Source organism: Phasianus colchicus, chromosome 18 (genome assembly GCF_987193195.1).
Source record: "Phasianus colchicus chromosome 18, bPhaCol1.hap1.1, whole genome shotgun sequence".
Taxonomy (NCBI): domain Eukaryota; kingdom Metazoa; phylum Chordata; class Aves; order Galliformes; family Phasianidae; genus Phasianus; species Phasianus colchicus.
The window spans coordinates 2,239,145-2,260,671 of NC_143453.1; the positions used below are offsets into that span (position 1 = coordinate 2,239,145).

The window sequence follows — 21,527 nt, forward strand, 5'->3', positions numbered from 1 at the left end:
AACGTGCCAGGACACCCACAGGACACCCACCAACGCCACGTCACCAGTGGGATCTCATGCAGAGCTGTGTCATCAATAGGACACCCACCCACAACATGCCACCAGTGGGATACCCACGCAGTGCTATGTCACCACGGGGACCCCCACTTGCAGCAGGACCCAGAGCAAAGGAGAAGAGGGGCAGGGCAGGGCAGAGGAGGGCATCCCCGCAGCCCCGCAGCCCCACGCCACGTGCGACACGGCGGCTCCCCCCATCCCGCCAACTGCAGTGACGTCACGCCCTTAGCCACGCCCCCACATGACCACGCCCCCACTGAAACCACGCCCCCATCTGTAGCCCCGCCTCTCCCCTCGCGCCACCCTTGCGCGACGCTCCGTAACGGCGGCGGGCCGCACCACCCGCTGCTCAGCGCGGGGGGAGGAGCCCAGTGCTCCGCCCACCACAGCGCCCCCCTGCGCCGAAGTCGAATCACCTCCCCCCCCACACCGCCTCCCAGCAGTGGTACGTCCCGTCGGGCGGGGCCGCGCATGCGCAGCGCGGGTCGGCCGCGGCGGCCGGACGTTGGGAGCGCGGAGGAGGAAGGAGAGAAAATGGCGTCGACGGGTGAGCGGGGCGGCGCGGGTCGATGAGCCGCATGGGGCGGGTGGCGAGGCTGCGGGCCGGGCCTTGAGCCGGTACCGAGCATCTCGGCCTGAGCGCATCCCGAGCCGCGCGGGGGGCGTTGGGCCTTCAGCGCTGCGGTCGGCCGGGCCTGCCGGGCCTCGGTGCGGGGTGTGCGGGTAGCGGGCCTCGTCCCGCTGCGGCCCGGAGGGTTTGCGCAGCTCGGAAAGCGGTGCGAGGCCTCAGCTGCGCTGCGTGCGTCACGGCGACGGCCGCGGGGCCGCTCCCGGCCGTGGGAGCGAACGGTCGTTAGGGCTGCGTGCGGGCGGAAGGCTTGAGGCTCGGTAACGGAGGGTTGGAGAGAACTGGGAGGGCGGCGGGGTGCGGAGCTGCACGTTACACGGTGGGCGATGGGCAGCCAGGGCAGGGCTGGGGGCTGAGCTGTGCTTAAGGTTCCTTCCGACCCATCGTGTGGTTCGTGGAGAGCTTGCGGTGGGTGAAAACCGAATCGTTAACGCGATTCCTGGTGCTCCGTCAGCTGGAATGGGTAGCAGCGTGGTAACGTGCTCCTCTAGGGAGAGTTGAGGGCTGTGGAAAGTCTTCAGGCAGCTCCGCAAGCTCACAGCCCTCGCTTTTTCTTTCAGTAGAGAGCAGTTTAACACGAGGTTTGGTGGCAGCAGAAATGCCGGAGCTTTTTTTTCTGCGTGGGGCTGCCCGGCTCTGAGCACAGCTCTGCTCACGTTTGGTTTGTGATTCCAGCTCAGGATGCTATGAGGAAAGTCTGAACCCGTTCCTGATCTCTGTCCTTGGGACCTTTCTGGTCCTGGGAGAGCTGGAGGAGCTCCAGGAAAGGTTTGGTCTTAGGGATGGATTCCTTGCTGCCATTTGCTCTAGGTGGGAACTGGAAACGCTTGGTGACTTGGAGGGAAAGCGTGCCCGTAGGAGCTGTAATCATTTCAAATATAGCCTTGTAATTGCTGTGTGCATGCATTTTCCATCCCTAGCAGCAAGCCAGTTCAGCAGAGGTTTTTTGTTGTTTTTTTTTTTTTTCTGGTCGGATTTTCTGGATTTCAGTTCTCTAAATCACAGTATTGGCATGGGCTGGGACTCGGGGGAAGGAATTGCTGCCAGCTGCTGGTCTGGAACCCTCCTGGGGAAAAGAGTTAGAACTTTCCGGTGATGCCTTGGTGTCCTTGAAAGTTAAATAGAAGGAGTGAAGCGCTGTGTTTCTTACGGACTCAAGGACTTACAACCCGGCCCTTTGAAACAGGGATTTTTGTAAGTGTCAGCCCCTGTATTTCTTTTGTTCCAAAGCCCACTACCAGTCCCCTTGGGTGCTATCCAAGGTGGCAGTTAAATTAAAGTGGGGTCATTCGAGATCAAAGTTGCTGCTGCAGACAGCAGAAACAATGAAGGGAAGAGAGGTTTTGTTTCCTTTAAGAAGGTTGAGAAAGTGCATTTACCTTACTCTTTTGAAACTAGATTTCCAGGGGTTTATAGCAGTTCTTTCAAGTTGCGGGAGGAAATTCCAGCTGCTGTGCCGGTGCACTGTTAATTTTGTTAAGTCTTTGTCAACCTTTCTTTCCTTCTTTTTTTTTTTTTTTTTTGTAGATTATAGCACCTATAGCCAAGCTGCAGCTCAGCAGGGGTGAGTAGCATTATGGTCTTATTCTTTTGTTGTAAAAAGTTGTGATGTAAGCGTGCAGTAATTGTGGTTCAGTCTCAGCTCAGGTACGCTTTGCAAATCCTTTGGTTTTCCTTTGGATTGTGTACTGCTTTCACACTTTAAACATTTAACACAAACGCGGAAAGCATTTGGCTGTTAAAGCTGTTGTGTGATGTATGTATTGCACGAGCACTGGGATGCATTATAAATATCTTTAAATTCATTTTGCAGCTACAGCGCGTACGCACCTCAGCCAGCCCAAGGATACGCACAGACCACGCAGGTAAAGCATAGGAGGGGTTCTGACCCTTCTTGGGATCCCAGCAGCTATCTTTCAGCCCTGGGAAATTCTGAGCAGCATCAAAATCTGTCATTAGGAGCTGTCTTGTAGCTTCCCACACAGCCTGTGCTGCGTGCTTAAAGTGAAACTGCCTCGATGTCCGGGAGCTTCCACGTTCTCTTCCTTGCTAATATATCCCAGTTGTTGCCAAGAGGAATAAAAGCCCAATTCTTGGTGTACGTTTGACACTTACATGTCAGTGGGTGTTTTACTTGGTGGTGTAGGAGAGAGAAAGGGGAAATTGCCATTTGTGTGATGGCAGCAGTTGGAAAAGTTAGGAGGAGAGGATAGATTTCTTTCTTTTTCAGGGATTTATTGTGGTTAAAGCTATTACTATTGTTAGTTGGCTAGACTGCAAACTGATGGTGATCTTTCAAAGATGAATTACACTTTTTTTTTTTAATCCTTAAGGTTCAAGTTACTGAAACCACAGTTACATGCAAAATACAAGTGTGGTTTTTGAAGTCAACTTGGTTGACTTTCCCCAGCATCTCTAGAGAGTGGGTTTTTTTGAAAGGAAGATCCTGCCACCCAAAAGCATTTCTGTATTCTGCACACAGAAGCTGTTGTGCTGGAGCATTATAGAGCAGAGCTAACTGGGCTTTGTGCTGCTGCCCACAGCTGCCAGCTTGTGGCAGGTGAGGCTGCACAGATAACTCTGCAAAAGCATCACTGTTACAGGAGGAGCAGAGGTTCAGTCTTGGCATCTGGGTCAGTTGAATTGAAAATGACAGTGCTTTTCATTTTGAATAAATATGTTGAGAGAGAAGAATTGCGAGAACTGCTGCTGAAAGCACAGGTTACACAGAAGGTGTAAGCAGGCTGTCAGGCATAAGAACAGAGGCTTCAGCATCCTTTAGTGCAAGGCTAACAGCTCATACTCAGCAGCAGGCAAGTTGCCAGATGAGGTTTGCAGCATCTTGTGCCTCTGGGTGCAGTGAGCTTCCACAGGTAGTGGAAAATTCAGTCTGATCAAAGTTTTTCTCTTTGAGATCTGTTGGCTTGATTAAGATCTGTACTACTTGTGAGCCAAGGAGGCTGGCTCAAAAGTTACACAGGCATTTAACTCTCAGAAGCCAGTGAATATCTCTGAAAATCTGGACATTGAGGCTTGTCTTAGTGCTGCTTGAGCTCTAACTAGACTTTCCCCCAAACCCAACTGCTGAGCACACAGCTGTTGGCAGCTGGCTGGTGCACAAGGTTCAGGCTGACTGACAGTGGGCTGTGGGCTCTTAAGCTGGCAAAAACACAGCATCAGCAGCTCTGTACTAATCCAGTCTCCTCACACAGCCTGCTGCAGCCAAAGGGTTGCTTTGCAGAGCTGAACTGAGGGCTGAGCAAGGCAGCAGCACTCCTTTGGGCTGGACTTGGGGCAGGGTGTGGGGTGAGAGCTGATCCCTTGATGAGTGCCGAGGTGCTGGGGCAGTGTGGCTCCTGCTGAATCCATCCTCGGGTGCCCACATAAACTGGTTTTGACAAATGTTGGCTGGTGGGTGTGAAGAATATTCCAAATAACTTCACTGAAAGCTTAAACAGATTTCTTCTGGTGAATGTTAGTTGAAGTAGCTGATGTCTTGCTTCATGCAGCTCCACACTCTGGATAGCCCCACTCCAGTGTTGCAGGTTAGCTCTCAGGAGGCACCTGCGAATGTTGCTATGTGCCTGGGCAGTTATGAGGAGCTGGATGCTGTCCTGTTTCTCTTTGCATAGAGCACACATGTTTTGTGAATGTGTTAGAGGCTGCTCCTCTGGTCCTGGCATTGAAAAATTGCATTTGTAACTTCATTACAGATCTGAACTGAAATTTGCAGTAGCGCCCAATCTTTCAGAGTAGCCTTGGCTTGACTCAGATTGCTTTCAGTAAACCAGGTAACACAGATCCCCCCAGTCTGTGTACAGCACCAAAACAATCTGTGTGTATCTGTGAGACACGTGCGAGTCATTTCTGCTCACAAATTAAATCTCTCTCATCTTTGGAGCAGACCTACGGGCAGCAGAGCTACGGGACTTATGGACAGCCCACCGATGCCAGCTACACACAGCCTCAGACAACTGCAACGTATGGGCAGACTGCATATGCCACGTCCTATGGGCAGCCCCCCACTGGTAAGAGCTGCAGGGCTGATTGATGCTGGGGGAGGACTTGGGGTCAGGTCTGTGTCGGGGAGCTCCAGCACGAACTCTGTTGTGGGAAGGGTTTTCTTCCTTGGGAGCCTGCAGGTTCAAATGATGTGAAGGTGTGGGTGGGCTGAACGCCCTGAGCAAGGAAATGGAGCCATTTCATTTTTTCAGGGAGCCTTTTGGGTGCTGGTTCATGCTGTGGAGCTAAGCATGGCTGCAGAATGGGCTGTGCTTAAAAAGAGCACAGCAAACACGAGCTACCCAGCAGTGCTCCTCACGAGTGCCTGTTCTGGCTGCTCTTGAGTCCATGTCCTGAGCACTCCCCCTGCCTGAAAATCAAATCAGTGAAAGTGATGTATGCCTGTTCTGATAGTGTACCCTCTACTTTTTGTCTTGTGCTTCCCACAGTAGAAGGGACCAGTACAGGTTTGACTATCCTGCTCACTCTTGCATGGAAAATGCCATCTCATCCTGTCTAAACTTGCAGTGTTAACCCTTTAGGTGTCCCTTGCTTTTAGCACCAAAAACTTGCACCATGACATTATGTACACTAAGAGTGTGCTAGGCTGCAGTGCTGTCTGCAGTCTCCATGTTTCTGTAATGAGCAGCTTTGAAAAGGCTGGGTGGTGCACTTTGTGGAAGAAGCTTCCTAAGCGCTCAGGACAGGCATGCTGAGATGTTTCAGGTGAATATAACACCACTGTTTTACTATTCCCTAAAGGGTAAACAGCATGGTTAGACGTGTCCAGATGTCCTGACCACCATCTCTGCATGTTTCATGTGATGTCTTTGGATTTACAGTGTGGATGCATACTCCATGTGCTCATAAATGCTCTGTCCACTATTTCAACATGTGCTCTTTGAACTGAAATTTTATACATACAAATGTCTTAGCATCTGAAAGAAACTATTGAGACATCATTCACTTTTGATATATTTGGCTTAAAATCTCAGAAGACTTTGAAAAAGAGAACTAATTTTCCTTCAAGCAGTGCTTTGGGTACCGTTTTCTGCAGATTCATCCTTGGTTGCAAATGTCTCTCAGAGTGGCAGCCTTGTGAAGTATTTCCTGAAGCGTGGGAATACCAGAACAGGCAGGCAGTGTGCCCATGGGTACCTGGCCACAGAAGCTGCTGGGGAATGCTTCCAAGGAAGAAGCAGAGAGAAAGCACTGTCCTATAGTGTGTCCAGTTATATAGCACTTAAACTACATGGGTGAGGATCTCTGCCTGGTAGGTATCCTGCAGAATGAGGATTTTAGCCAGTTATCCGCTGCATTTCTCCTTCCCTTTAACAATCTGTGCACATAAATGGGCAGGAAGATTATTTTGTGGACATCCCAGATTTTTCTTGGGAATGTTGGAGTCCCTTAATCCTTCCTGCTGACTCCATTCCTGCAAGGGTTGTGTTTGTGCTTGCTCTCCAAGAGTATATTTCCTGGATTAATAATAATGCCAGGCATCTTTTCTGCACAGCTGCTTTTTAGGCAAAACACTTTGGTTTCTTTTCATCTAAGAAAATAAAAGAAAACTCAGGAAGTGGCCAAATGAAAGGTTTTTTTTTCAGGCCTTCAAGTATGATTTGCCTCAACCCGTGCAGCACTTGTCCATGGCAGAGCTGTCGGTGTTGCTCTCGAGGCAGAGTGCCAGGTTGTGTTTATTCTTCTTCTACCTGCCTCTCCTTCAGGAGCCGGAGCTGTGCAAATGAGGCTGATGGTGCTGAAGGCCTGTCTGTCCATCACTGCCTCTGCTGAACGCCAGTTCTGGCTTCTCATCCAAAATAGAGCCTGTGGTGCTGCCTGGGGCACAGATCCTAGTGCCCTAAAAGATGAGCTGTGTTTGCATTTGAATTTCAGTTTATTTTTCTCATCGCTTTTTCTTAGCAGAGGAATTACTGCAGTTCTCCAGTTAGCTAAAAGCAAAGTGACTCTTGTCTTAACAGTGTATTATTACTTTTTTTTTTTTTTTAAGATGCCACCGTTGTTGGGGAAATTCCAATACAGTGCAGACACAGCCTGTTAGGACCATGTCTCAGGCTGGGGCTGGGACCTCTGCGGCCTCCTCACCTTCCTCTTTCCTCCTGTGGCTGCAGAAGGTGACTTGGAGTCCCCTTGTCCAACCCCTCAGGGTCAGAGCCTGCAGGCTGCTCTGCAGCTCCCAGCAGCAAGAGAATAAGGGGATTAATCGGCACCATCAGGTCTGTGGTTGTGGGTTGCTCTTTAATCACTGCAAGATGTAAGCATGAATTGCAAGAGTAAATAAACAGCTGCATCTGTTACGGTTATTGGCTTTCTAACATCATCATTTGGGGATGAAAATATGATTTAAAATCTCCAAGACTAAATCTGCTTTAAGTAGATGGGAACAGCTCTTTAAAGATAACCAGCTCCCACTGCTCAGAACTGGAAGTAAATATTCCCTTAGGTGTGTTGCCTACCCCAATAACCTGTTACACCAAAAGGAAGCAGACTGAGCAGCCCCTGCTTCCCTTTCTCTGGACCTCTGTTGGGAGGTGTTCGTGCCAAGCAGGACAAGGAGTCAACTTCCCCTGGGCACCAGGACCCTGTGGAGAGCTTCTAGCACAGCTTGAATCAGGAGGGAGCTCTGAAAACTGCTGCTGGCTGGCCTGAAGCCTGCTTATTTCAGAATGAGCTGCTTTGACTACAGTTTTTAGTTGCTGTTCTCCGAGGACCTAATCCTGAAAGCTTCTCCTCCTGCTGAAGAATTCCTGGACTTCAATAAGGGTTTTGCTCACAAGAGTGAATGATTTGTGAGGAAACTGAGCCGTGCAACAGCACTTCTTATAGCAGGTTATCAGAGTTCTCCCGTTCCTCTTTTCATACAATATCTGTTCTGCAGATTTGCCATTTGTATCACTGACTGCTGGGAGGAGGAGAGAGAAATGATGTTGTGTAAATGGCCCCCTCAGAAGTACAGCTCTTGAGGGTTTTCTAAGCATTTAAACTAAGTGGCTGAAATGAAAATTCAGGCCAGCAGGATGTTAAATCACCGCCTTTTCTTTCTCTGGTGCAAATGCTTCCTGCCGAGCTGCCTGCACAAGGGAAATGCTCCATCCAGAGCCGAAGCATTAAAATTCAGGATGATTTTCTCCTCCTTTTTATTCTAATGCCTGTGCAGAGCCTGCTATTAGCAAACCCACTCAGATGATGTAAAAAGGCAGTGCTGCCCATGGTGGCACCATGAGGGCCCCTTTCTGGAGGATGACTGTCTCTGTGTGCTGCTCCCCAGGGCTGTGGTTTCAGTGGCACACGTGTCAGACTGTACTGCAAACAGCAGGTGTTTTTCTTTTTAATAAGTGGTCAGGCTTCAGCCACTTAAAGTAAGGATTCCTTCAGCTGTGTAATGTGGAAGCACTGTGGTGGCTCACATTGAAGTGTTTGAGCTGTTTAATTTTGTCTGAGGCACTAAAAGCCACGCTCACTCCTGTTCAAATTCACCTCAGTCCTGCTCTCCAGTAACACTCTGAGCAGCCAGGCGCAGCTGAACAACTGAGAAAACTTCCTGCCAGCAATTCCTGCCCCTGTCTCCTGGTAGGAAGGGAACTTCCCTGCTCCCAGCTTGGCAGAAGCACGATGGAGAAGCTGCTCCACAGCATCCAGGAGGGTGGTGATGTGATAAGCACGCAGGGCAGCAGGCACAGGGAACAACGTGGGGACTGGCACTTGCAGATGGAGTAGAGGGAAAGACTTCTTCCTACTCAGAGCCCCTCATCAGCGTGCTGGGACCAACTGGAAAGCTCAGGAGTAAAGCACAGGGCAGGATGTTGCAGCTTGGTTTTGTTTGCTGCACCCACATCTCCTTTCACTTCTTTGTCTCTACTTTCTGGTTTGAGAACCCTGATTTTCCAGCAGGTTACCTGCAGAGCACAGAGAGGTTGTGCTTCTGGAGGAACGCACACTTCATTCTGCTGGAAGTGTTTTCATTTTGGAAAGGGAGGAATCAAAATAAAAAGCCTACAGCACAATTTGCCTGACGTGCTGTGTGAGGAGTAGGTCACAAGTGTCCTGTGTTTAATAAAAAATATTGAGTGATGGAGAAGCTGTTACCTTAATTGATGCAATTAAGATCACTTCAGTAAGACTGAAACCGGTTGGCTGCTTTTTAGCAATTGATTTTTTTATACTTTAGTAAGTGAGCTTTTGCTAACAAAATTTTTAATTGGTAGCTTTTCATGCAAATCTTTGTTTCATAATTGGAAAACCAGCTTGCGTGGTTCTTAACTGTAAAAAAAGCCACTGTGGTAATACTTGGTTTGTTGTTCATCTTTGTTGACAAGCCAAATGGTCAGCTGAATTACCTAGCAACAGCTGCTGGGAGCACTAATCTCAGTGGAGCTGGTTTGGGATCTGAGATATTCCTGTAAAACTGTTCAGAAATAAATGTGTGAGCTCTGAGCTTTTTAGCTGAAGCAGTCTGAAATTGTAAGAGAAGTGAGGGTACATAAAACATCTTAAAAACCGACACACAAGGCAGCTCCTGACCTTTCTCCTAAGCTAAAGCAAATGTAAAGTGCTTTCCTTCAGTTTCTAGAATTGCTGTTTTAAGTAATGCTTACAAAGGGCTCAGAAAGACTTCTCTGTCTGCCTGGTGCACTTTTGTGCTTTTCGTTTCTCAAAAAAGCTGCCAGGATGGGACTGTGCTTTTCCAATTAATTGCATTTCTTTGACTGTAAAGCCAGGAGGAGCTTTGTGTAGCCCGCTGGACAAAAGAAGGCGCTGCATGCCTCAGCCTGCCCTGCTGTGCTGCATTAGCCAGGAGCCTCAGGTGCTGTGAACAAACAGCCCTTGGATGCTGATGGCAGGCTGGCTTCCAGAAGGCTCCTCGGGGTGTGCACTGGGGATGGAGGGGGTATTTCTGGGGCAGGCTGAGGTTTCCTGGAGCGGGGGCTTTGCAGGGGAGGCGAAGGGATGCTGCGGGTTCATTAGGCACACTCAGGCCACCTGTGAGGTTTCTGCAGCAGCGCTGTTTCTGAGCTCTGATGCACCACGAGCAGGGATGAAATAGAGCAGAGCATCTCAAGCGAGGTGGTCGTGCTGGTGTGATGACAAGGCTGTGTTTTGTTGCAGGTTACACGGCCCCGACTGCCCCCCCAGCATACAGTCAGCCCGTCCAGGGGTACGGCACGGCCGCCTACGACACCAGCACTGCCACGGTTACCACCACCCAGGCTTCCTACGCAGCACCATCCTATGGCACCCAGCCTGCCTACCCAGCCTATGGGCAGCAGCCACCTGCGGCCGTTCCCCCGAGGTAACGTGTGTTTCTGTCTTCTCCCGAGGCCGTGTGTTGCTGTGCTGACGTGCCCAAGGGCACCACCAGCTGAACTGAGGCCCCGCTGGTTTTGCTTCCATTTTTTCTCTGCCTCTTACACTTAAGCTCTGCTCTTGCTGCAGCCGATCCCACAACATTTTCAGAGCTGGAAGAAGCTGTGTAGGTGCTTCTGTTCTGGCGCAGTGAGTCAGCGCTGCTACTGGGAAATAGAGAGAGCAACCAAGCAGCACAAATGGGCACTTGACTCATGATCTGGACCAGAAAATGGACCATTCTGCTTGAGTCACGGGGTGGTTAGGATGATGCTGTGCCCTGTGATTTCTTAAGTGGCTGCACATGCTGAAGACAACTTCCTTTTTAAATCTCTTGTGTCGGATACTGTCAGTAGCATGTTCAACTTAATTGTTTGCTCAAGATGTTACAGGTTTAGGACGTGGAATGGAAACTTAGAAGCTAGTCAGAACTGCTTTCTTCATTTACCTGATGTTTGCAGTAACTGCTCCTGAATAACAAGGCCAGAGCATGACACAGCCCTGGCTGTGTCTCTCAGATTACACTTAAGTATGAATCCTGGTGTCATTTTAAATATTCTTCCCAGCTTGTACAATAAAAGTAGTTCAGTTCTTTTTTTTCATTCAGCTCTGATAAACACTTTGAAATTCTAAGCAGAAGGGGACTAATCTAAAAAGAAGGGGACATGCAAACTGCATGCAAAGAGTTCTCTTTATTTTCAGGCCTTGAGAGTTAATGCTAAACATCCTCTCCCTTTCATCAGATAACGTATGTGGGGCAATATCTGCTTGCACTGGATTCTAAACCAAACAATGGTGCCTTTAACTGGCAGCATTTCTTGCTGCTTTGGAGCTAATCGTTTACAAGCATTGTGCAAAACAGAGCAGAGGGGCAGTGCTACTGACCGACTTTCCTGGCAGCTTCACATCTTCTGTTCCTAGAGCCAAAGTCTGAACCCCTCGCTGTAGGTTTCATAATGCAGCTGGCAAACAGAAGCTGTGGTGCTCTCCAAGTGCTCTCAATTCAGGATGTTGTTTCTTGGTGGCAGTGTGCAGTGGGTAAAATGTTTGGTGCTCAGCATGTGTGCACTAGCTGCTATTGAGTGACCAGCACTGATGTGCTGGTTGGTAACCCTTCCCAAAGAAAGTACCATCCTGTACACCTCTGGTGCTTCTTCCACCTGCGGAGGTCTGTGCTTGTGTCTCCTTATTGTTCATTATTACTTTCAGACCCCAAGATGGCAGCAAACCAGCAGAGACCAGCCAACCACCGTCGAGTACAACAGGCTACAGCCAGCCCAGCCTAGGGTATGGGCAGAGCAACTACAGCTACCCCCAGGTGCCTGCCAGCTACCCGATGCAGCCAGTTACTGCACCTCCCTCCTATCCTCCTACCAGGTAATTCTTTCAGAAAGTGAAGCCTCTTACAACTAGCATGGGAGCTATGAGGTTAACTGGGGCAAAAGGATTTTTTCTCAAGGGTTTTTAGGTGGATGAGTGTAGAAAGAGGTTTAGTATCCTGGGAGGAGGAAGGTGTGGTTCTTTGGAGTGGTACTAGCTCTAGAGATAAGGCAGGGGTTGAATCATAGAATCATGGGATCGTTAAGGTTGGAAAAGACCTCTATGATCATTGAGTCCAACTGTCAGTCTATCACCACCACAACCACTAAACCACGTCCCTCAGTGCTGCATCTCCACAGTACTGGAACACCTCCAGGGATGGTGACTCCACCACCTCCCTGGGCAGCCTGTGCCAATGAGTCACCACTTTTCCAGAGAAGAAATGTTTCCTAATATCCAACCTGAACCTCCAGGGAGACCTGAGAGCAGCCTTTCAGTTTCTAAAGCTGGGGTGGGGGGAGGGGATGGGATGGGAGGAGCATAAGAAAAAAGGGAAAGACATTGTAGCAGGGTTTGTGGTGATAGGACAAGAGGAAGTGGTTTCAAACTAGAAGAGGGGAGATTTACATTGGATATAGGAAAAAAGTTTTTTACTATTAGAGTAAAAGTTTACTATTAGGACTGACATAGGTTGCCCAGAGAGGTTATACATACATACAATCATACAATCAAGTGAGTTGGAAGGGACCTCTAAAGGCCATCTAGTCCAACACCCCACCAGGTTGTGGTGCCCTGTCCCATGGGGCAGACACCCAAGGTCAGGGAAGTGGGGCTCTAAGCCCCTTATCAGGCTGTAGGTGTCACTGTTCAGTACAGGACAATTGAACTAGATGTCCTTTAAAAATCCCTTCGCAATTCAAACAGTTGCTGGAGTCTCCTCTTCTCCAGGCTGACCCATCCCAGTTCCCTCAGCCACTCCCTGCAGAGCTGTGCTCCAAACCACTCACAGCTCCATTGCCCTTCTCTGGACACACTCCAGGGCCTCAGTGTCTTTTTTGCAGTAAGAGGTCCAAAACTGAGCACAGTACTCGAGGTGCAGCTCGCGTTCAGCTGGAAGTTGACTGATACTTCCAAATCCTTTTCTTCCACACAGCTTTCCAGCCACTCTGTCCCACGCCTGTAGTGATACCTTGAGGATAACTGCTCTGACTGCTAAAGTCACAAGTAAAGAAAGCATTGAGCACCTCAGCCAATTCCTCACCCGTGGTTGTAATGTTCCCCACTGCATCCAGTAAAAGATGGAGAATCTCTGAAGTATGAATGGTGAAAGTGGCCTTTAGCTGCCTCCTTACACACAGATTTCAGAAGGGGCTCACCTCTCCCCCTCAGGTGTCCTTAATGTGTCGATGCTAAGTTTCAGAATGTATGTTTTGAAAGTTTTAAAGGCTGGGTTCTGTGAGGATGAACAGTTTTATTGTCCATCAGCTAAAAATATTTCAGAGCTGAGGCAGAAGGGAGCCTGCGTTGCCACTCATTTTACTCTGGCACTTCAGCCTCTTTCCCAGAGGTATATTGCAGATGGGCACACTGATTTTGCTTGTAGGTTTATTTTTCTTCCCGCTGTCAAAGCAGCCTCTGTAGGATGACTTCAGCTTTGTAAGTGGTTTGCAATAGCACACATGCCTTATAATTGCATTACTTTCTTGCGTGAGCCACTCCTGCAGCCTGATGCACGTGTCTGAGTGAATTGGCTTATCTTCCCATCTTTAAAACACTTTTGTCTTCCAGCTATTCCTCCACACAGCCGAGCAGTTACGATCAGAGCACTTATTCCCAGCAGAGCACCTACGGGCAGCAGAACACCTACAGCCAGCAGACTAGCTATGGGCAGCAGAGCAGCTACGCGCAGCAGCCGCCCCCAACGAGTTACCCACCCCAGACTGGATCCTACAGCCAGCCCCCAAGCCAGTACAGCCAGCAGAGCAGCAGCTATGGCCAGCAGAGTGAGTGTGCCTAAAGCTGTGGCATTGCTGTGGGAGGGGTTGGTCTCCATCACTCCTGAGTGAGCTGCCTCTGAAGGAGACTTGGCACTTCTTTGGGTCTGAAGGATCTGAAGGGAAAGCAACGTAGCTGAGCTCTGTCTCTTCTCACTGAAAAACAGCCAGGCTGGTTCAGTAGAGCACTGCCATGCTCCCATCACTGCCCTGGAGGTGGGTGGGTGGTTATAAAACACAGAAATGCAGAGGACCATTGTGGCCGGGCTGGGCAAGGCTCAATATAAGCAACCCAATGACCGTTGTGCAGGGATCAGACTGACTTCAGATCCCCATGAATGAAGCAGTGCCTGTAAGCACTTCAGCAAGCGACTTCCACACGGTACTGCCCATGTTCTGGTGCTTGAAGGCAGTGAGAAACAGGACAGGACCCACTCCTGTCTGCAGTCCTGTGATGTTTTTGTTGCTCTCTTCCTCAGGCTCGTTCCGTCAGGACCATCCCAGCAGCATGAACGTGTATGGACAGGAATCTGGAGGGTTTTCAGGCCCAGGAGAGAACCGGAATATGAGCGGCCCTGATAACCGGGGCAGGGGAAGAGGGGGATATGAGCGTGGAGGCATGAGCAGAGGTGGGCGGGGAGGAGGACGCGGTGGAATGGGGTAAGAGCAAATCTTTTCTCCTTTTACCTAATTCTGTTTTACCCATAGGATTTGAAAAAGGAAAGAAGGGACTGAAAGGTTGACATTCCCAGCTGTACTTCCATGGATAACATCTCTGTAGCAGCATTGCTTCTAATCCATGGAAATGTTACCTGAGGGGAAGTAGGAGCAAGATGTATGTTTTTTCTGTCCTGCAGCTGGTTGGGCCCGGGGCAACCAGGGGTATTGCTAAACCTGGAACTTTCAGCTCCCTTCGTGGTCATGCAGAGGTGAAGTCCTCTGTGGGGTTTAACAGTAACTTTGGATTGAACACACACAAACCTTCTGCCAGGTCCAGGAGTCACTCACTTCTCATGCCTCACCCATTAATGGGGAACTTGACAGGTCAGGTATGTACCAGGCAGAAGCCTCATGTCAGCCTTAGCAGTAGCATGCAGAACTACATCGTAAGTGTATGTGTGGGGCAGATTGCTGCTGTTGAAGCCCTGACTCTGTCAGAACACTTGGAGCTTGGCTGAAGCGTGAAGAATGACCCCGAGACCATATAAAGGTCTGGCTTGGCTTCCAGGACTGCTCCCCAATTGGAGCTTTCAGGTGGTCTAAACCAGTTTGGCCATTTTAACTGATGGCAAAATCTGGTTTGGTAAACCTGTGTCTTCAGGTCAGCTGTTGGTCTCCCCATCTGTGATGTTTGTTTTGATAAAGGCGAGGAAGGAGGACTGATCCCAAAGGCTCATTAAGGGAAGGAAGACGTAGCTTTGTGTGTGTTCCATCCCCTCACACTGCAGTGCAGAGCTATGCAGAGTGCCCCTAGGTGCTCACTGGATGTGATGGGATGCAGAGTGCCAGCCCTCGTGTTGGCAGGGCAGGTGGAGCTGCAGCTTCTCACTGGTAGGCAACATGTAGGGCTGTCGTACAGCCTGGTGCAGTCCCACTCTGCATAGCTCTGCCAGAATGAAGTGGGATGAAATCTTTATCGGAGAAATCAACCACCAACATGTGGTAACAGAAGGAAAAGCCTCGCTCGTGTTGGAGTGCACCTGGCTGGAATTGGCTCGAGTGGAACAGAGTTCCACAGTTCTGCATAAAGATTTCACCCATGATGTATTTACCTCTAACAGTTTAAAGTAGACGTAGACACTTGAAATGCCTATCATCACATCCCAAAATTGGTAGTCCCTCTGGATCGTGTCGTGCCAAAGATCTGTCACCTCTCTGATTTCACACTGTAACCCAATCTTAAATAACGTACGTAGCGATTCCCACCTGGCTGGAGCATAAGGGAGGGCCCCCTGCTTTATGGACACGGCCTTTGTGCTGTCCATGGAAAAGGTGGCCTTCCTGTGAGCACCAAGGGGCAGGTAGGGGAACTTGGCCCTCCTAATCATGCTGTGATGATGGATTTCAGTGTCTCCAGCAGGTAAGGAGCTCGATGTTATTAACGTGCCCTTTTTCATTGACTCGGTTATTTTATATTTTCATTGGCTGTTAAACATGGAAACTTTTTAACATGCTTTGTCGCATTTATATGCTACAGGTTACAAAGTGAGAGCCTTGTATACACCTCAGTACTTAAAAAGTACCCGTACTCAGTACTCAGCCGGCAGCATAATGAAAAGTGGGACTAGACACGGTGTCCATATGGAGAGGAAAAATATACATAGCATATTTTTAACCAAATGTATTCACTGTATAAATGGAATCCTTCTGTAACTTTGGTAACTGAATACTTGTTGTTTGGTAATAAAACCAGAGGAGGTATACTACTTTAGAATTGTGTAACATTAAAAATAACCAAAAAGTGTAAACGTATATGTTTAAAAAAGAGAGACATGACGTGAACGGTGTGTACTTTAACCAGAGGAGGCAAAGCTGCATGCTACAGCCTGAAATGTGTATTGACAACTTTTCTCTTTTTTCCTGTATTAGAGGTGCAATACTTGCTAGAAAATAGTGGTGCTCTCCCTCCTCTGCTCGTCTCCCTCCAAACAGCTTTTGCCTTTCCAAAACAAAAAAAGTGAGAAACACCAAAATGCTCTCAGGTGGCCTTTCCCAATTAACCTGCGCTTGTGAGCGAAAGCTCCAGCCAAAGCTTTTGCCAAAAGCCACGAGCTGCCATTGGCACGTGCCCAGATTGGCGTTCCGGTCTCTGTGCCCACAAAGCTGCACCCCAGGCCTTCGAGCCCTCGCTGTATGCTGTAAGTTCTCCTCCTCAGAGACTTGTTAAGTTCAGTAGCGACCTGAATGTATGGCTTTCTAGCGAGGTTGGAGCGGGAATGTCATCGGAACTGTTGTAGGCATCGCGTGTGGTCGTCTCCTCCCTTTTGAACTGTTAATGTCAGGGACCTGGGAGGCTGAGGGTGCGCTTTGTGGACACACGGCAGGGAGGGAGCGACCAGCAGGCAGCCCGTCCTGCCTCTCAGGAATTGATTTGCAACGCTCAGAGATGCTGGTGTTGTTTTGTTTTGGTTTGTTGTTTTTTTTTTGCCAAGTATTGCACTGATAATACCAATACAAAGTAATGGAAGGGTACCGACAGCAAAGTGGTGTCTAGAACCAGACAAGCGAGGTTGTGTATGTAAAGGAAATTTGAGCGAGCTGCCCTGAAGAAAGGCATAGTGACGAGATGAGAGAGAGAGAGACAGATGCATTGTTTGGAGATGTTTAGCCAGTGCCCTTCTTCCCAGTGAGCCGCAGAGGCTCAGAGCGGTACTGGCTTTGTAAAGGGAAAGGCCTTCATTTCTTCGTTTATCCCCCCAGCAGCGCTGGAGAGCGAGGTGGCTTCAATAAGCCTGGTGGTAAGTTTTTGAGCATTACAATGGATAGTGTTTAAAAAAAAAAAAAAAAAAAAAATTGCAGTCAGTTTGTAGAAAAAGTGTAATTTGTATTAGTTTTAAGTGGTTAAAATGACGTTTGCAACAAGACTGTAATGGGTACTGCCGGCCATGCCTAGGGGTGTGCGGTGACAGGACGCAGGGTAACGTGGAAGAATTGAGAAACCACTTCTGTAATTTGGGGAAAATAAATGGTTTGGATTTGATAATTTTAAAGTAACTTTTTATTAATGAACTTAAAACGGATTGGCCTGGTAAAGCATAAAAAAAAAAAAAATGTGTAATAGTGGTTAATGGATGGAAAGGCTGCTAAAAACAGCGAACCGATCGCCACGTAGAGGTGTGCATTGCTGGTGATTTTGCAGTGCGGGTCAGTTGGAGTTTAACCAACGCCATCGAATGGTGGTTATAAGTAGATAGTGATGTGTGTGTCGCTCCTTCGGCCCGCAAGGCCTGCACTAACACTGCTTCTTATGGTTCTCTCCCGACTGGCAGGACACATGGAGGAAGGACCGGACCTTGACTTAGGTAATTATCACTGCTCAGACCCCTCCCAGGCTTGTGGCGTGGAGATTTCTGTGCTCATCTCAGCTCACAGAAGATGTTGCCCCATATCTTGCCCTCCTGTAGCAGGAGTACAGAGATGCTCTGCTGTTTGCAGTCTCTTTGGGGCGGTTTCATCTGATTCTTTATTCCTGATTCATCGGAACACCTGGACTGGTGGAAGCCCACACCAGTGTTTGTGAGATGCTTGTGCTTCTCCGTGGAGCTGGGGGCTCTTGCCAAGGAGCTGCTGCGTAGCTGCCTGGAGCAGCAGAAAGCACGTCCCAGGCTGCAACAGTCTGGAGCTTGTAGGCACTTGTCCAGCAGTCTCCTTCCTCCTTATAAGATCATAGAATGGTTTGAGTTGGAAGGGGCTCTTAATGGCTGTCTTATCCAACCACCCCCTGCAACAAACAGGGACACCCACAGCTCCATCAGTGCTCACAGCCCATCCCCTTACCTTGGGTGTCTGCAGGGATGGGGCACCACCACTTCTCTGGGCAACCTGGTCCACCCCTGCCCGTAGCCCTTTGCTTCCTCCTGCACGGGCACATTTGGTAGTCAGCATAAGGAAGGAGGGAATTATTGCAGCAGGAGGGGGTGAGCATCCGTGTGCAGGACCTGAAGGCTGCAGAGGTGTGTTGTGCCTTCGGGTCTCACTCACGGCCCATTGCAGAGGTCTCACATTTGCAGCCGGGTGTCCTGGCCATGCTGGGTGGCTCTGCAGCAGGGAGCAGACAGGGCAGCTCAGCCCTCAGCGCTGCTCTCAGTGCCTGCAGTTCCGTGTCGCTTCATAAATGCACTTATTGAGAGAGAAGCTGCAGCTGGCTGAGGGTGACGTGCTAGCAGTGCTGCACTGCTGGATCGCTGCCTCTTCCCACTGCCTGATGCTGAGATTTGTCTCCTAGGCCCACCTATGGACCCGGATGAGGACTCGGACAACAGCTCAGTGTATGTGCAGGGACTCAATGATAATGTGACCCTGGAGGATCTGGCAGACTTCTTCAAACAGTGTGGGGTTGTCAAGGTGAGAGGAACGTGTGTGTGTGTGTGTGTGTGTGCACCCATTGGCCCCCAGGGACAGAGCACAGAGAAGGGGGTTGGCTGCCTCCTCCCTGCCAGCTGTCCCATTCAGTCCCACCTATGGAGCTGAGCAGCTCTGATGGGCAGTGAGGTCAGCACAGCCTGGAACTGCACTGTAGCACAAGCACCCCAACAGAACCTCTGCAGGGTTTGCCCCTCTCTGCCTCCATCAGCCATGCAGAAGCTGCAGTGCTTACAGACTCAGAGGAAGCATCCCTCTGTGCATCTGCTGCTGGTGGGATGTGTGACAGCTTGAAAGAGAAGGGTGGTGGAGAAGAGCGGAGGAGGATGTGGGGAGGCTGCAGCTCAATTCCTGCACTCATGGGAGCCTGCAGGAGAGGCTGCTGGGCCAGTTCCTGCATTTGGTTGGCGTGGTGAGCCAGAGGGCCCTTTCTCCTACCACAGAGTTGCCAAGTGGAACTGTTATCTCAAATCAAAAGCAGAACAGAGGAGAGAATCCCCACTCAGTGTATACAGGGACGTGTGACTTGTAATAATGCTTTGATGTCCTGCTAGATGAACAAGAGGACTGGGCAGCCCATGATACACCTCTACATTGATAAAGAAACTGGCAAACCAAAAGGAGATGCCACGGTCTCTTACGACGACCCATCCACTGCCAAAACAGCTGTTGAATGGTTTGATGGTGAGTATGGGGTGTGATGTTTTGGGATTGTCCTTCTGCTCTGCGGTTTTCCATGTGATTATGGACTCCGTGCACTTGTGTGTGCTCTGGGAAGATGTGTGTGATACCAGGCTCTATGTGGAAACCCGCAGCACAAAATGAGGCTCTTGCCTTTGTGTTCCTCCTAGGGAAGGACTTCCAGGGCAGCAAGCTCAAAGTCAGCCTCACACGGAAGAAGGGCCCGATGAACAGCATGAGGGGCGGGATGCCCCCACGGGATCAGCGGGGAATGCCTCCCCCTCTCCGTGGAGGTAACATCCAGTTCCCTCGGGCCCCTGAGGGGCTCAGCCTGCAGCACAGCATCCTCCACCTGCAGCTGCTGCCCGGCGGTGTTAACAGGGCTCTCCTTGCAGGTCCTGGGGGGCCTGGAGGCCCGGGGGGGCCCGGTGGGCCAAGCGGTCCCATGGGCCGGATGGGAGGCAGAGGTGGCGACAGGGGAGGCTTCTCCTCCAGAGGACCACGAGGATCCAGAGGAAACCCCTCTGGAGGCAGCGTGCAGCACCGTGCCGGGGACTGGCAGTGCCCCAATCCGTAAGTACCCCCTGCCCTCCCTGCATAGAAACACCTTCCTTTCCCAGGCTGTGGCACTGCGGGGCTGTGGGACCGCTGTCCTTCATCTCAGCACAGGGGGGGCTGTGCTGGCTGAGGCATTGGCCAAGACATGCAGGTCTTTCTCCTAACAACTTGCTGGGTCTTCAGGGGAGCTTCTTTCCCCTCCCCAGAGTGTGGAGGGCCGGTGTCACAGCCCTGTGCTGCAGGCTGGGTGAACTGGGCTGCTCGCCGTGCTCCAGGTCCCAACAACCCCCTGCTGCACGTGGGTGTTGTGTTCTGTGGTGGCCTTGCAGCACTGCTGGCTGTTACCAACCAGGAGTGCATTCCTGCTCCTTACTGACTGCTCTGTTATACGTAGGGGATGTGGAAACCAGAACTTCGCTTGGAGAACAGAGTGCAATCAGTGCAAGGCTCCTAAACCAGAAGGGTTTCTCCCACCCCCTTTCCCCCCTCCAGGTACGTGTGGTTGGGTTCACAGCAGGGCTGGGTTGGTGGCACCGGCAGTTTTGTGACTGCCGTGGGGATGTTGAGGGAGCGGCAGCTTCCTGCCCCCTGGGCAGCCATCGCTCTCAGCTGTGATGCAGGGACTGCTCTGCCTGCAGCCCTCCCACACTTAGCCGCTCTTCTGAGCTGCAGAGCCACTTCCCTGCGGCTCTCTGCAGCACGTCACTTCTCCAGAGCACTGCTTTGATCTCCTTGCTCCCCGGCACTGCCCTCTCAGTGAGCCCCTTGTCTCCCAGCTCTGTGATTTTCCTTACCGCTGGGTCCCCCTCCAGCTCAGCTGCTGCCATCCTGAGCCCGTGGCCGCACCGGCTGCGTGCCCAGAAGCTCATCCTTCGCTGCCCACGGGGGTCCCACCGCCCCCTACGGCTCTCCTTCCAGCACGGCGTGCCCCCGCTGCGATGCAGCGAGCAGGAGGGAGGGCTGCGAGGCGCTCCGGCTCTCCCTGCTCTGAAGCTTTCCCTCTCCTTCAGGTGGAGACCGCGGTAGAGGCGGCCCCGGAGGAATGCGGGGCAGCAGAGGCGGCGGTATGATGGAGCGCGGCGGCCCGGGTGGGATGTTCAGAGGCGGCCGAGGCGGAGACAGAGGCGGATTCAGAGGCGGCCGGGGCATGGATCGAGGCGGCTACGGAGGAGGGGGCCGGCGAGGAGGTGGCCCCGGGGGTCCGCCCGGCCCGCTTATGGACCAGATGGGAGGAGGAGGCAGAGGCGGAAGGCGCGGAGGCCCGGGGAAGATGGACAAGTATGTGGGGAGCGGGCGGCGGGGAGAACTATGGGGGTGTGGGGGAGCCCACGGGGCACAGAGCATCGCCAGACCCGCAGGGTGGAGCTGGGAGGGACGTGGCTCTGACTGACACTGCGTGCTTCTTGCAGGGGGGAGCACCGCCAGGAGCGCAGAGACCGGCCCTACTAACGGCACAGCCCGCCCAGCTGCATTTACTACCAGATTTATTTTTTAAAACCAGAAAATGTTTTAAATTTATAATTCCATATTTATAATGTTGGCCGCAACATTATGATTATTCCTCGTCTGTACTTTAGTCTTTTTCACCGTTTGTGGAGAAACATTAAAACGAAGTTCAACGGTAGTGTGCCGACTTCTTTTTTCCTCCCCCCCCCTTTTAAGAATGGTTGTCGAACTAAAACTGACCCCCCCCCTCGTTGTGAGCATGCTCGTATCACCGCGCAGCCCCCAGCGGCGCCGACTAATAACTGTAACGATGTTAATGGTTGTGATGTTTCCTTTTTTTGGTTGTTTTTTTTCTTTTTTTTTTCTTTTTTTTTTTTCCTTTTTTTTTTTTTTTA

General features: G+C 50.7%; 1 protein-coding gene across 5 annotated transcripts; it reads left to right on the forward strand.

The window, feature by feature from the left end:
* Positions 1–496: 496 nt before the first annotated feature.
* EWSR1 (EWS RNA binding protein 1) lies at positions 497–21,480 on the forward strand. 5 transcript variants are annotated; one of them, XM_090120713.1, is made up of 18 exons: positions 497–604; positions 2,213–2,249; positions 2,499–2,550; positions 4,590–4,713; positions 5,137–5,154; positions 9,815–9,998; positions 11,261–11,428; positions 13,160–13,374; positions 13,845–14,025; positions 16,786–16,823; positions 17,355–17,387; positions 18,311–18,429; positions 19,002–19,131; positions 19,299–19,421; positions 19,524–19,701; positions 20,081–20,178; positions 20,697–20,964; positions 21,096–21,480. In XM_090120713.1, the coding sequence occupies exons 1-18, from the start codon at positions 529–531 to the stop codon at positions 21,133–21,135; spliced, it is 2,082 nt and encodes a 693-aa protein (XP_089976839.1). In that variant the 5' UTR covers positions 497–528; the 3' UTR covers positions 21,136–21,480. The 5 variants fall into 5 exon arrangements, with proteins under 5 accessions (XP_089976839.1, XP_089976840.1, XP_031447966.1 ...); XM_090120714.1 differs by having other exon boundaries at positions 16,789–16,823; XM_031592106.2 differs by lacking the exon at positions 5,137–5,154.
* The last annotated feature ends 47 nt before the right edge of the window (positions 21,481–21,527 follow it).

What these genes read in the sequence shown, in the direction of transcription:
- EWSR1 (XM_090120713.1), top strand. Translation starts at nt 529, where the DNA reads ATGCGCAGCGCGGGTCGGCCGCGGCGGCCGGACGTTGGGAGCGCGGAG. An exon ending in CAAGCTGCAGCTCAGCAGGG is followed by an intron (nt 2,250 to 2,498) that starts GTGAGTAGCATT and finishes TTCATTTTGCAG; the next exon opens with CTACAGCGCGTACGCACCTC. An exon ending in CAGCAGCTATGGCCAGCAGA is followed by an intron (nt 13,375 to 13,844) that starts GTGAGTGTGCCT and finishes TCTCTTCCTCAG; the next exon opens with GCTCGTTCCGTCAGGACCAT.